This window comes from Capricornis sumatraensis, chromosome 9 (genome assembly GCF_032405125.1).
Source record: "Capricornis sumatraensis isolate serow.1 chromosome 9, serow.2, whole genome shotgun sequence".
In the NCBI taxonomy this organism is placed as follows: domain Eukaryota; kingdom Metazoa; phylum Chordata; class Mammalia; order Artiodactyla; family Bovidae; genus Capricornis; species Capricornis sumatraensis.
Genome location: NC_091077.1, coordinates 101138345 through 101154187, shown reverse-complemented (window position 1 = coordinate 101154187; position 15843 = coordinate 101138345). Strand labels below are relative to the sequence as shown.

Here is a 15843-nt window from a genome sequence, read left to right as displayed (position 1 = left end):
GACTGGAAAGAGAAACAAGACTCGTTTTTTCCTTAAAACAGCAAACTGCTTTGAGAATGCTGGGGATTATCTAAGAAGATGCTACTAAAATCATTGGGACTTTATTAGGGAATGAAAGGAGGGTCCTATTTTGAACAACAAAGGAATTAAATTTTAACCACTAAGCCCAGCCTGTATTTCACTCTTCTCATAAATGGTTTATCAACTGTTCCTTTAATAAGCTTCACAGCACACTATTGTCTTTTTAACTTGCAACCTTGTTCCCTTGATTCTGCTTGTTTGATAAAACATGCCAATGGTAATTCATTTTTGTTAGCATAAAACCACTGTGAAATTATTCTGCTTCACAGAAGGTGTTTGAAGACCTTTAACTGTCTGGGGCCATGGACTGGTCTCCCTCTACAAATTGCATTTTTGTCATATTCCTCCTGTCTTGGGAATACAGAAGCTCACGCTGACCTTTGAGTAGAAAGATTGATTATATGAGGGCATGAAGACTACAATGAGAAGGGTTTGGAGCAAACTGAATGAAACACACTAAAGGCTCTTTCTGCTGAAAAAGAAATGCTGTCCGGAGAATAATGTACTATAACAAGGACACACCACTATTGTAGATTTGACTTTCAATTCTGCCTTGAGTTTCTTTTTAAGGCCTAAAATCTTCCCAATACAATCAATATAAGTTTCAATACTATGTTTTGAATGTTAAAGGAGAGAAACACTCAAAATTTAGAATTCTTAACAACTGGCATTCTTCTTAGTTTCAGCCCACGTTCCCTGCCTAAACAATACTGCCAGAAGGTTCAGGTTGTACCTTTGGTATAGAGAACGTTTATGAAAAGAATCATAATGCATAAGAAAAAAGCGGAAAAACATGCCTCAGTTTTCTAAAAGCACCAACTGGAACATACAAGGAAGGAATACATTTCTATGTGTCTGCTCCGGAAAATCTCAACACCTTTCTCATTCTGTATAATCTAGGATTCATTTCCTCCACCCAGAATCACTGTCTAATGGGTTTTATTGTTTAGCTCATTGTCCTTATTACATACACAGGGAATTCTTCACTAACAACATTTTCAAGGCATGGTGACATTTTCATTTGTTTTGAATATCCCTTAGTGCTTTTCTGCATTCACTCATTCACATAAGCTTACCTATGGACAAAATGGCTATTTTTAAAGCACTATGGGCACGAATTTGCAACCACTGAAAGTCACGCATGCCAATAATTTTTATAGTTGGAAAAAATACATAAGATACAGTATTTTAAAAAGAAGATATAAAAATCTGCATACATTATGATCTAAATATTTCAAAAATAATGTATGTACATATGTATAATACATAATTCACATACAGGGTGTACATATACATCCATATTTCTAGGGATTATGGATGATTTTTATTTACTTCTTTATACCTTTCTATAATTTCCATATCTTCTATAACAAATATGATTTATTTTATTTTATTTTTTAATCTACATTTTTTTTTGCACACACAGTTTTATTTGATTGACTATACTTTGAGGTTTTAGTCAGTTATTTACTGCCATTTTATAGATAAGAAAACTGCAGCGCAGATATGTAAAGTAACTTGACTGAGATCATACTTCTACTACATTTGCAGAGCCAGTAAAATTAAAGCAGTTTGTCCACACTTTACACAAGGAGTATCACATGGAATGAACATATCTACATAAAGTTTCAATAAATGTATTTTCCATGTATGTAGCAATATCATTCAAATGTATATAGACAGGAATAAAAACTTATGAGTGTGGCAAATCTACAGTTGACATATAAATTTTAGGTATACTTGAAAGTACCCTTAAGGATCCCTTACCTCTCCATTGTTTTTTAAAAATTATTTAATTTATTTTTTATTTTTTTAATATAAATTTATTTATTTTAATTGGAGGTTAATTACTACAATATTGTATTGCTTTTGCCATACATCAACATGAATCCGCCATGGGTGTACACGTGTTCCCCATCCTGAAGCCCCCTCCCAGTTCCCTCCCCATACCAACCCTCTGGGTCATCCCAGTTCACCAGCCCTGAGCCAAATAACATTATTTTAAAAAATCCCTGCAGATTTAATTAAAGCCTCATTAAAATGTTTTCCACTGTTGCATGATCCAGGACAACCTGATAGATAAAGATGTGCATATAATGAGGTTCCTCTGGTGTTTCCATAATTATACCTTTTGAGATAGAGTCTGAGACACATTTGCCTTTGGTCAAAATTCTGTTCAAGAGAGAGCAAAGCCCGACAAGGATCCTGCAGCAGGCTGGGCCTCACACAACTCAGATGTCGCTTTCAAACTTGCAACCTTGTTAGTTAATTTCTAACCAGGATGAATATTCTGGCAAAAATTAATAGCTAGCATTCTTAGTGATTAGAATTTCAAAGAAAAAAAATATTATATTTTTCCTGGGGAAACAGAGTATTAGATAAACCTGTGTTAAACAGATTATTGGTTTGCTTTGATTTTTTTTTGTTTTCTCTCCATGCTGGGGGTACTTACCACTTCCTGTCCATTTCTGGCATGGGTACAGTTCTTTTTTTCAGCCTATGGCATATGAGTATTTCTCTGTCTCACCCCTCCTCTTTTTTTTTACTACCTCAATAAAGGTCATCCCTTCTTTCCAACATAGCATTTAAGATTATATATCATGACCTTTATCTTTCTGTCTGCTTTGCCAACGTATTAAGACAGGAAGCAGGAAAAAAAGTTGTTTGCACTATCCAGGTAGGACTTTCTCTATTTAGCCATTGATGGGTTCAGAGCTTGCCTTTGGGTACATGTCTTCTAATGTTTTGGGTCTTTTCTTTCCTGCTCCTTAACTGTTCTATTTCCAATGGGAGTTTTATATCCATGTGACCAACATCAATGCTGTCTGTTAGTTTATGGCTAGCACAACTGAAATAATTCAGGACTTTTATTTATCAGAGATTTAAAATATTGAAAGAATCAATACAACTAGGAGGAGTATTTGAACATAAATTGTTCCAGCCAGAACACCAAAATAAGGCAAAGGGTTAAGTCTGAGGACTTTCTTTTAAAATCAGCCTACATGGTGTAATTTATTTGAATAATTAGAGCCCTCCTATCAGCTACTTGGTCAATTTAACACCCCAGGGAATGAATACAAATAGATATTTTGTGCAAACAAACATCTCTGAGAAAAATAGGATACTCTCTCAGTAATGAGTAGATTTGCCCTGTGTATTGCAAGGAGATAGATTGATCTCATTAGTGAATCAAATGGATGATGTGTACAAATATACATTTGAAATATTTCTATATTTCTCTTTAAATTGTCTTCAGGCTGGTGATCCCCCAAAGACCAGCAGAAGAATAGAGAGGCTACACTGGCCACTGAAATGGCTTTTGGTGAAGTATTTGTCTTCACATAATCTAGGAGGTGACATTCTGATGGACCCACTAATTTCAACATATAAATACCATAGCTTTTTTCCTGCAGTATCAACTGAGTCAGCCTAATGGTTTCTTCCTCCCAAGTTAAATAACTTAATAGCATTCTTATTCATAAGTAGAATAAAATGGCAACTACAGGAAAATAATTTATGTATCCTTAGAATTCTTCTCTGAAACCATTTAGACTATATTGGGTATAAAGCCCAATATAAATATAATAAGCATGTATTTAAACTTCTTAATATTATATGTATATGCTATCAAACTCAAAAGGGTAAACAAATAGCAATATATAAAAGTATATCATAGCATTTGGTTTTTAGGCATATATGGCACCTCCTGAAATCTTATTGTTTGAAAAGAACTGGTTAAATCTAATATTTAAGGTTACTCTGCTAATAAGACCTCTAGGTTTCTAATCTTTCAGGAGTTTCAAAGTCTTCCTTGATCAACTCAACTTCAAAAAGAAAACACAGTCCAGTCTCAGTTTTGACTGAAATATTTTACAAGCTGACTGGACTAAATGAGAGTCTCATTCCTTACTGTACCAATATGTTGCTGTTTGGAAATGTGTTCTAAGATGACTCCAATTATTTCAAAGACATACAGTTCAAACAGTGTGTGCAATGTCAAAATAATTCATTTTAAGTCTGATTAAATTTCTGGACAGAGTAAACACTTAAAGCTATTATGTTTAGGCTACAATTATTGATTTCCTTACAAAATATATACAGAGCATTGATAAACTTGGTTATTTTAAGTCATACTCAATAGTTCAGTATGAACCATTTAGCATAAATTATTTAGTATAAAGTCATCTCCTTTTTTTATTTAATACAAAATAAAAACAACTTTGAGCTAAGTTTTTAGGTCACTTTGCTAGAATGAGATGTTATGGAACATACTCTGTATAATTTCAAATTTTTTATGTTACAGTTTACCCTACTCCCCTTTCAGAATGCAATTTTTTCTTTAAAAAGCCTGAGTTTTTAATTTTGCAAATGCTATTTGTGTAATATTATTAGCATATAGTACATCTGTTGTAAGTGTATCTTTGACCTGCTGCTGCTGCTGCTAAGTCGCTTCAGTCATGTCTGACTCTATGCAACCCCAGAGACGGCAGCCCTCTGGGCTCCCCCATCCTCCCAGGCAAGAACACTGGAGTGGGTTATCTTTGACCTAGACCTAATAAAATACATTTTGAATAATTCCTATAGTGGTTCTCAATATCCAAAGAGTCACAAATTTCTATAACTGCCAGTGGGAAAATCCCATTTCCTATATACTTTATGTTGTCATTAGAAGTGTGTTTGCATTAACATTAAACTAATGTTTTAAAATATATTACATCTAGGCCAAAAACGACTTGATAACATACTTCAGCCTAACACAAAGTACTATCTTCTAAACAACTGCAAGAAAGTAAGATTTGGGAGAATAAATTTTCAGTGCCAGCACATGCAGTATACAACTTACAACATCAAATATTACCACTTTAAGTAAACAGAACAGAGGAAGAATGTAGCCTTCTTAACTCATCAGATGGCAACTTAACACAAAACAACAATTGCTTAAGACGATAATCCCTCCTACCTTACCTGGGAGAGAAGAACGACTTAAAAGAGAGGCAAGATACGGTTTAACTCAATTTCTTTTCTTCTTGAACCTCAAATATAGCAAATGGACACACCATACAAAACATATAAGAATTTAAATGTTAAAGGTCATAAGGTTTCAAAAGCAGCCCACTAATTGTTTCTAATGATTATATCTGCACTTACTACACTCTATATAAAAGTGCCAATATTGAATAAGATAAAACAAAGACAGAAAAATTTAATGGGACTAAATTACATTAATGAATTGTCAAAGCCAAAGTGTAACAGTTGATTATTTTCTCCTGAATTATACATTATATAAAATCAGTAATATGGAGGCATTAGGCTGATAAACAAAGACCTAAAATATCTCAATAACTTTAAATTTTGTTTGCCTATTTGGATAGTGAATACTCTTATATGACTAGTTATAGCAGAAAGCATACATACCCTGTTCTAACACTCCTTCTTCTTCTTGTTTGGGCTGCTGTAGTAAAGAAGTCTTGTCTTTGTTCTCTGTTTCTATAAGGGATCAAAAGAGCTGAGCATAAATTTACAGTATATATCACATACTGTAAATAGTTTTTTGGAAATATACTATCAACATAAAAATATTTTCAGGACCCTGTGTTTCATAAAAACAATAGTATTAAGAATTCATATGGTAGAAATGCCCTCCTGATTCACAAAAGCTCTATCATGACTACCAAGCATCAGACTCTGGCTTAACACCAGAGTCAACAACCATTGCAGTGATATAGACATGATATAGAATTTTGAAGATGCACTAATAAAACTGCTTGTATTATTTTCTAAATTGAACTTAGGATATTTTCAGAACATGTAAAAGTACATTTTTTAAATATATTGGAATTTTAATAAATGACCTGCTTGCTACATTAACTTCTTTTATAAAATTTCCTATAGAAAGAGATGAGTTTTTCTGGCATTAAGACTGAACTTGTAATACTCAGTCAAGTCTCATCATAGTTCATCCAATAAAAGAGTATGGGTTCTGCAATTTTAAACTGAAGAAATGACAATTATGACCATTTTGCAGATGAACAGTAAGTTAAAGAACAATTCTGAGAAGGTGCTCAAAAAGACTAAGGCTAGTAATGCCTCATAAATCAAGAATTGTTCTTAGCTTGAAGAGACTCATTAAACAGATAATGTCAGGTATGATCAGAGATGATAACCATTTCCATCTATAAACGGTGGCACTCTTTAGAACATGGTATATAAATTCACAAATTACATAATTCATTACTGGTTATGGGAAGAATGAAGTGAGGAAACTAGAAACACGAACTACATGAAGAAAGATCTTTATTTACAGACTTGGTCCCAAACGAATCTGTTTCATCACTAGCTGAGAGTTTTCATTTTAACTGTTTGATGTTTGATAGGGAAAGGAGGGGAGGAAGAGGAGAAAAGGGGGAAAAGAGAGAATTAGATTACATGAACACGTGCAACTGCCTGACAGAAGGAGGATGATTTGAACTATTAATCATATAGTCAAACAAAACACATAAGAAAATGAAAAATATAAAAACATATGTTGCTTTAAATTAAGCATCAGTTTTACCTTTGTGATGTCCATGCATCATAACCATATCGGATTTCACAGGAATTGGAATATTGGCCTCTGCTGGTATGGTTCTGAATATATCCGGAGCTACATTCTGTGTACAGGTCATGAACGAAACTGCATGCTTGGCTTCCATGTAATACATAATGTATAAGTTGCACATTTCATCACTAGACGTGCCACTGCAGGCAGAAAACAAAATAGGAAGAAAACAACCAACCAACCAAACAAACAAAAACCCCACAGACACAACAGATTAGTCATTCACATAAAACACATTCTTCGTGCAAGAAAAATGTAACTGGTCAACCTGCCAGCAGTAGATTCAAAGGTGGACATATTGTGCATTTATTTTATAGCTTTCATTAAAACCCATCACAGTTTTCAACATCAACAGCATACTGTCAACGGCATTTTTCCACTTAAAAATGGAGTATCCTTTCGCAGTCACTCCATGGATATCACCAAATACTACAGATGGAAATGACATTTTAATTGCAACAAGAGGCTTTCTTTTCTCTTCTAAAGCCTTTTATTTTTTAGTTCTTCTTCTATTTGTTAAAATTCATTGATAAAGCAAAGTATTTTTCTCATGCGGAAATTTAATTATTTACTTATAACAATAAAATTCAGAACAGTTCAACAGAAATATATATTATTTACGAGCTTATATTAAAATGGCTTTTTCCATTTAACCACGAGAGTCCGGGATCTCGCTTTTGGTTACTGCCTTATTCCTGAGGGTGAGATGAATCAAGAATCATGCATTGATACTAGGACATCATAAACATATCTCTGATATCTGACTTGGCACCTTGATTTCTATAGTAGGGAAGAAAAGAATGCCTGAGGAATGATACAAAGTGAAAGCAGGCCTAATCTCGTCCAAGAGCTCAGATCTGAATGGGGTAGTGCCAGACAACTGAATAATTCAAGGTTAAAAATAGATTTTTAAACAGTGGGGTGGTCATTTCCAAGAAAAAACGTTTCAAATAATATAAATCATGCCTGATAGTTTATAAAACATGTTTTCTTCTTCCTCAGTTCACATGGGTTATCGTGTGTTTCATACTCTTTTCTATTATTCGGAAGGAAATGTTTAGGTACACCATCGCAAAGCTTTTATAAACCAAGGTGGTTCCGGCAAAGGAACATTTCCTTTTTGGTACTGGTTCTGATAATTTTTAGCAAGCCTCTACTAATAAAAAACAAGCTCTGAAATGGACTATTTGCTGTACAGAAACATGTCAGTGTTGATTTTTCCAGCAATGTCATGCAGCACTTATTTCCTCTCCATAGCAACAGTAATTACATCAGCAAGGGAAGGAAAAAAAAGAAGAAAAATCTTTTCCAAACAGGGATGTGGTTTCTCTAAGCTCTGAAAATGGAGAGCCCCTGAGAGACCACAGGAATGGTCATGGGAAGCTCTGTTTATGCTTTGAAAATAATTTGGCTTTTCACCCTCCGAATCTGATACCTGTCAGGGTAAATGCCTCTCCCATGAAATATAAGCAAACGGTGACGTGCAATCCCAAACAAATACCTGTTCCCTACACGTATCTTCATGTGTCAAAACACCATTGCTAAGAATTATATTTTAGCAGGTTAGGAGTTGGTCAGAAAGTTATGTGCTATAAAAGGAAGGGCTGGAGCCAAAGTAATAAGCTGGAGCCTCTCATTATATTATCTGCCCTCCCCCATTCAAAATGAGGAAAAGGGTATATAGACTAAGACAGAGAGATGAGGGAAAAGGAGTTTAAGATGTGGCCCTGGTTCAGAAAACCCTGAAATCATGGTGCAGAGCAGGAAAGTGAAATGAAACCTTCCCAAATTAGGGAAAGGAAAAAACTAAATAGGTTTATATAATAATAAACAAAACTTGCAATTAACCCATGGAACGATCCTTCTATATTTTATCCACTTGGGAATATTGTGCCCATGTTCATCTCTAAACATGTGTGATTTTGTGAAACTGCCTCATCAGTTCACCAAATATAGCTCATTTGAGGCACTGACCCTGTGATACAATATTGAGCTGATTAAATAAGAATCTTCACAAAGAAAATTTCATTAAACAGCTGAAGGAAAAGAAAAGCCATACTTTCTTTCTTTCCATCAATAATTGAACTTGTAGTCAAAGGAACTTTGAGCTCCAATCCGAGAAACTAACATATCTTAAACATGTTAGGATTCAAATGATCCTTAGTATCAGCCAACACAGTTTGCCTATATTATTCAACATTCATCTTTCTTTCACTCAAAAGATCTGACTTTAAACCAAGTTGCTTTCTATGTTCCTAATGAAGAATTATAACACATCCACCTTCTTTTCCATAGAGAATAACATATGCAATTCGACTCTGTCAACCTCATGCTTGTTAACGTGAGTGAGTGTGGAGGAGGACTGTGTTCTGACTGCCCCTCTGGCCCCACCAAATGGCCCTTTCCACAGTCCCTATCGCCACTGTTGATTCCCTGAACGATGACGGTTGGTATCGCCTAGATCCCCAAACTACAGGGCTGCTTTTCTCTCCTCTTCATGCATAATAAGGTGCGTAAGTGACAATTACTTCTTTTACACCAGCTAGCTTTAATTCTGACAGTGTGTGGTTAGCCTGAAAATAGTAGGTCCTCAATAACTATCTGTTGAATGAAGAATAAGTCATTTGTCTTAACAGATGCCTATAATTTATTATAGGTAGCATAACCTGTTACCCTATACATTATACTGCCACATCAGGTCAATATTATGAACTCAATTTACAGCATTTCTCATAAATATTTATGTCTGTTTCTCTTTCTTTCATCTATCCATCTATCAGGGTTTTAAACAAATATATAATTTCATATTATAAACATATGTAGTAGACATTTAAGAAAGTATCAAGTATTCTGAAACGCATCCTTGATAAAATCCCAAATACTGTAGAACACCGTGACTAGATTTCAGACAGTGACACACCACTCTGGCGACTCCCTCATGGCTAGCTCTGCACATGCCTTCAGGTGCCATGCTAGACTTGAAAGTAGCCAATGACAGTAAAAGACTCATTTTGGAAAGAAATAGGGAAACTTTAAAGAAGTTGTTTTGCAAAGCTCTGAATTGTTCCTTAAAAGGTTTCCTGGTGCTTTAAAACTTGTACACTACTATGCACCCACGCGGGCTCAGTCGTGTCTGCTGCTTTGTGACCTGTGGACGGCAGTCCGCCAGGCTCCTCCGTCCATGGGATTTTCCAGGCAAGAATACTGGAGCTGGTTGCCATTTCCTTCTCCAGGGGATCTTCCTGACCCAGGGAGCCAACCCATATCTCTCTTGTTTCCTGCATTGGCAGGCAGATTCTTTACCACTAGCGCCACCTGGGAAGCCCTAAAACTTGTATATTAAGAGGCTATTGACCATATAACTTTATTTGCATATAATATACTTTAAACGCTGATTAAAGTGTTGCGCTTGGTAACTACAAATATTTATTAGACCTTCTCAAATGTATATGAAATCTTCCAAATGAAAAATATGACCCAACAAAATTGATCAAATTGGTAAATATTACCTACCAATTCTCAAGAATTAATTCTAAATTTTCACATATATACTTTTAGGCAAATTAACTGACTTAATTAGCTTATTTGGCTCACTCAATTAAATTCCTGTTTTGGATGTTAAAGTTGACTAATCATTTGAAATGAACTAAGAGAAGCCTCATGTTGAATATAAAATATACAATGCAGTATCAGGCACAAAATATTGCTTCTATGTAGGTTAATTAGTACTATATTGTTAATATATACATTAGAGAAATTTGCCTAAGATATATTACTCATATTTAATATTTAACTATTTCTGATTAGTTAACTCTGATTGCTCTACCTAAGCTTCCTCCAGTTCTAAAATTTCTAGCTTAATGCACAGTTAAACTAGGACTGGGCAGAAGAATCACTCAACTGAAAATCTTACTGGTAAGGCCACTGATGGTACAATTTTCCTGTAAACCTAGTTTCCAGGTGGCTACAGAACAAGCAGGTTAAAAACTGGGAGCCCACTGTTCTTCCAGCGCATGGAGGGGACACCTTCTTGCCCCATAAGACCTCTGGATAAGTGAGACTTGCGTTTAAGTTATGCTTTAGGCTCAGGGCTCAAATCTGTGCTAGTGGGAGTGATGTTTGTGTATGTGGGTTGGGGGTTAGATGGGAACAGAGAAGAGAGAGAGATATACAGAGTATCATTTACTTAAAATGGGCTTCCCAAGGGGCACAGTGGTAAAGAATCCACCTGCCTGCCAATGCAGGAGACGCAAGAGACGTGGGTTCGATCCTTAGGTTGAGAAGATCCCCTGGAGTAGGAAATGGCAACCTGCTCTAGTATGCTTGCCTGAAAAATTCCATGGACAGAGAAGCTTGGTGGGCTACAGTTCATGAGGTCGCAAACAGTCGGATATGATTGAGCAAACACAACACGTTTAATTTAAAACACATTATAAATAGACTAGTTTTCTCTTTTTATTGGTTACATTCTCAATTGTGATACTATAGTACCCTATGGAGGTGGTATTCTTTATTTTACAAAATGGATGCATTGTTGTTATTACTGAAAAGCATACCAAGTGCTATAGGAATGCTATGCATTATTATGAGGGTTTCATTCATATTTAAATTTATCCAAAATTTCCTGCTTTCTTAGTATAAATTAAATATTCAGAATACAGATTGACCCATAAGTTAATTACCTATAATTTCTTTCTACTTCGTTTATATTACAAAGTGGCATTTCCTTTAGCCCATAGGACATTTATAAAAAGATAGATTGGTATAGTCATTTTAGGGTATTATTTTAAAGCAAAATGCACACTTTAAAAAAAGACTAGAATTATTTCGGACTCATGAAACTGAAAGAGGCCCCTAGAGATCACTTTGGCCTCTCATCCTGGTACTATAACAAGTCATTAATTTCCATGGCTGATATTGTTACACAGAGGATACTCAAAAGATAGAATCTGGCAGAAGTTACAAACTGTCCCAAATGGTAAAGGTACCTCTAAGCAAAAAAAGAAAAAAAAAAAAAATCTACTTATTTCACACTTGAACTTGAAAACTAATACAAAGAATGTGTTTAAAGGGACTTGTTTTACTCCTTTGTTTATTTCAAAGGTTAATAAAATAACGAATGGCATTTAAATAAAGTTCCAGAGACACTACACTTCATGTATTTGAAGATTGTTAGTAAAGTGAATGATCAGACTTTTTCAAATCTTATTATATCTACTTTGTCAGTCCTTTTGTTACCATTTTATGCAACTCAGTAATTGTATTGCTTTCCTCGCATCTCTGTCTTAAATTTAGCAAATTCATCTAAAAGCAAATCTGTTAAAATTGCCTTGTTTAATATAAATTGATAACTTTTTTCTGTTTATCATTAGTCTCAAAATTGATGCTTATTAATAAAAAATCCTTTCAGGCTGACATAAAAAATCCTATTCTACCATCTCAAATGCTTTTTTTTTTCATCCACCTGCCTTAGTACCTTTTCTGTATCCCCTAACAACCAATAGCTAGCGTTGTCATCATAAGAATCATCTGTGCATCTAATGCATATTTTCAGATGTCTACTCTCTGTAACTCCTCTTTGATCAAAAGATAAATGGTTTAAAGTTCCATTTTCTAGGTGGTGTCAGTAAATATTTTATAACCTAGTTTAAAATGGAAAGGAGGCTCCTTGGTTCTTTTCTAAAAACGTGATAAGAGACTTTATCTTTCATTTTAATTTAGGCAAACCCTTTTTGAAAGAGTTCATAGTGCTTTGAAAAATGTACTTGGTGTTATAAAATATACTTATTTCAAAGCAGCTCAGTATTTTGAAGCTTACTTAAAAGTTGAACATTCTCATAATGAATACATAAAGGTTTTAACAGGTAGGAAAAAAAATCCTGGTTCTGAGTAATTAATGGCTACCATTATATGCAAAACCTATATATTCACCTAAATTTGAACTAGGGCAAAAGGACACTTGAGAAAAAAATTATAACATTACATTTTTCTTTATTAAGATATACAGGAAGTAATATATACTCCTGTGGCAACTATAATATGTAGAGGTGTGATCCTAAAGGTCTTGAATAAGCAGGAAGATAGGAATTATGAACAAACTAAGCACATGTTCTGCAGTTTGACCAACTCAATCAGTCCTAAAATCATGAAATGCTAGGGTTTGCTGTAATTGTTTATAATAGAGGAAAAATACGCCATTCATTCATGAAGATAACTGTCACTTATAACCACGCCTTGTCCTAATAAAGTATTTTTAAATAATGGAATCTGTGGAGTCATACCCAATGTGTGTGACTTCTGTCCTCCCTTCACCAGTGAACACACATCTTGCTGCCAGTATGTCACCAAAACTAACATCCACTGGGTGCTCTACTGGGTAGAAGGCCTGCAAGAAGACAAAGACAATGATTCATTAAAGCTATCAACAAAACCCAGAAGCTCACGCTTAATAACGTGAGGCTTGGGGCACCCTGGGTTGAGAGGATGAATACACATGCATTCACAGACACGCTTCACCACCTTGCTTAGAAATACTCAGAGAACTGATAAGGAACCCATCCAATTGGAAACAATTAAAAAAAAAAGAAGTTAAACACAGCTCAGACATAGAGTTAAGGTAGATTTAGAGATGTTTAGATTCTAGAGAAATTCTCAAGGGCTCTATAAGGGCTTTACAAATTACTACCTGCTGATTAATAATTTTTTTCTCTCAAAATTGTACTAGATTCCACACACCTGTGGCAGTTGGGGGCTTTGGCGTCCAATCAGGGTCCACTGTCCATTTCTTACTCTGTATCCACTGACTACCTTGCCTGTAATGAACACAAATTATAATTGCATAAGGTATTAGACAGATAAAAGGCATTATTTGTTTTCTTATTGCAAAATCAAATATAAATATTTCCAGAAACCTGAATGCTTGGCATTTTAATGAAAACAATATGCTGAAAACACATGCAGAATTTTAAGGTACTGCACAAAACCTCTTCCACTGAAACAGATGATACAGATTTCACGTCAGATATAATCTACACATTTTACATTTAGAGCATTAGCAAGCACAGTGGCATATCATTTACTATGTAAATTTCTTACCTAAATGGTGAGTGTGAACTCTGTAGGCAAAGACATGCATTGGATACTTTTTATAATGGCATGAAATATCAGAATTCACCACTGTTAGAAATGAAAACAAAGAAAAAAGTCATTATTCAACTGGAAAATACTATTCTTGACTAAAAGTATGTACAGAGTATCCACAAGCAGTTAAACATGGGGTTTCTGAGTAAACACAAACTCATGTACTCAGAGGTATTAAGCACTTATTATAGGCCAGCTTCTTACTAAAATGAGTTACTGCTACTGCTAAGTCACTTCAGTCGTGTCCGACTCTGTGCGACCCCATAGACGGCAGCCCACCAGGCTCCCCTGTCCCTGGGATTCTCCAGACAAGAACACTGGAGTGGGTTGCCATTTCCTTCTCCAATGCATGAAAGTGAAAAGTGAAAGTGAAGCCGCTCAGTTGCGTCCAACTCCTAGCGACCCCATGGCCTGCTGCAGCCTACCAGGCTCCTCTGTCCATGGGACTTTCCAGGCAAGAGTACTGGAGTGGGTTGCTAAGAACCCCTTATATTCTGTTTCACTCATAAAATGACTAGAGTCAAATCAACATACATTGTCAGTGAAAACCCAGGCTTAATTTGATACCTTCATCATGAAATTTATGCAGCTGAAAAAGCTTAAATATTGGTTTTTATTTTTAGAACAGAAGGATTTTTGAAAAATTTATTTCAAACACCTAAGACAATGAGATTGATAGTTCCTGTTGAGAAGGAAACATTTCATATACTTTTCCTTCCTTATAGTCTAACACATAGTTGAGTTTTCAATAAATGCCTTTTTAAAATTAGATAGTGAAAAGTAACAAGATCATACTTGTCATTAACTTTAACAGATCCCAGTAAGAACAAATGAATAATATGACACTCCCACCAAAGGATAAGATATTTACAGCAATAAATAATATTATACTCATTCTAATAGGTTTTTTTTTTGGAAATTTAGGAAAAATCAGCTATACCCATTTTACAAATCTTTGTTCAGACTGGATTTGCTAGCTTTTGATTCTTAATCTGATATTCTCTATAAGTTTATGCCACGGTATGATAGGAACTTTTTTTTGGCATCTGAAGGATGGATGATTTATTTGTAAAATACTCAAGAATTATATTCTAATTTATATCACTCACTACCTCCCTATAGACCTCAATTCTTGGCATAAAACCGGAAAATAATAAACTGCTGGCTTGGAATAACACAAAAACCTATTTTAACTTTGAGGATAATAAAGAACTGGTTTACTTTTCAGGGACTCAAAAATATTGGTCATTTCATGTGTTTATAAAAGATGTTCTGTAAATCCATCCTTAAGATTAGGTAATGAGGTAATGGTAAATTCTAAAAGATCATTACTCACCTTTCCCTCCTGGTGGTATAACAGTGTCAACAGACATCATAAGGTACATGCCAGCAATTAAAGGCTGTCTGCACAAAATAATAACATTTATTTCAACTATTGGAAAACATCAAAACAATTGCCTTGGAAAAATAAGGTATACTTCAATTCATTGATCTATAAAATATGATTCATGTGGAAATTAAACTAATATGTGGGGAATGAGGTAGAATATATATATTTTTCCTGAGACTAACTTATTTTCTTGGGCAAATAGCTGAATACACATTTTTGTGGCATGGTAAATGTTTCTACATGTGTGTGTGTGCTAAGTCAGTTCAGTTGTGTCTGACTCTTTGTGACCCTATGGACTGTAGCCTGCCAGCCTCTTTTGTCCATGTAATTCTCCAGGCAAGAATATTGGAGTGGGTTGCCATACTCTCCTCCAGAGGATCTTCCTGACCCAGGGGTAGAACTGGCATCTCATAAGTCTCCTGCATTGGCCAGGGGGTTCTTTACCATTAGTGCCATCTGGGAATCCCAATCTCTAAATGGCTCCTGTAGTGGTTAACATGTCAAGTGGTTATATGTCAAGTCAGTAGGCTGTAGTGCCAAGATATTGGGTCAAGCACTAGCCCAGATGTTGTTATAAAGGTATTTTTGAAGATGTAATTAATATTTAAACCACTGACTTTGGGTAAAGCAGATT

At 35.0% G+C, this 15843-nt stretch overlaps 1 protein-coding gene across 13 annotated transcripts in view; it reads right to left on the bottom strand.

Moving 5' to 3' along the window:
- Positions 1–15843, bottom strand: part of PAM (peptidylglycine alpha-amidating monooxygenase) — a 173311-nt gene that overhangs the window by 62405 nt on the left and 95063 nt on the right. For all 13 annotated transcript variants that reach the window (XM_068980032.1, XM_068980033.1, XM_068980034.1 and 10 more), the window contains exons 8-13: positions 15156–15223; positions 13775–13855; positions 13415–13491; positions 12961–13064; positions 6635–6819; positions 5497–5568 (exon numbers count right to left, since the gene is read on the bottom strand). In XM_068980032.1, the coding sequence (XP_068836133.1) occupies positions 5497–5568; positions 6635–6819; positions 12961–13064; positions 13415–13491; positions 13775–13855; positions 15156–15223 (587 nt within the window). The remainder of the gene's footprint in view (positions 1–5496; positions 5569–6634; positions 6820–12960; positions 13065–13414; positions 13492–13774; positions 13856–15155; positions 15224–15843) is intronic.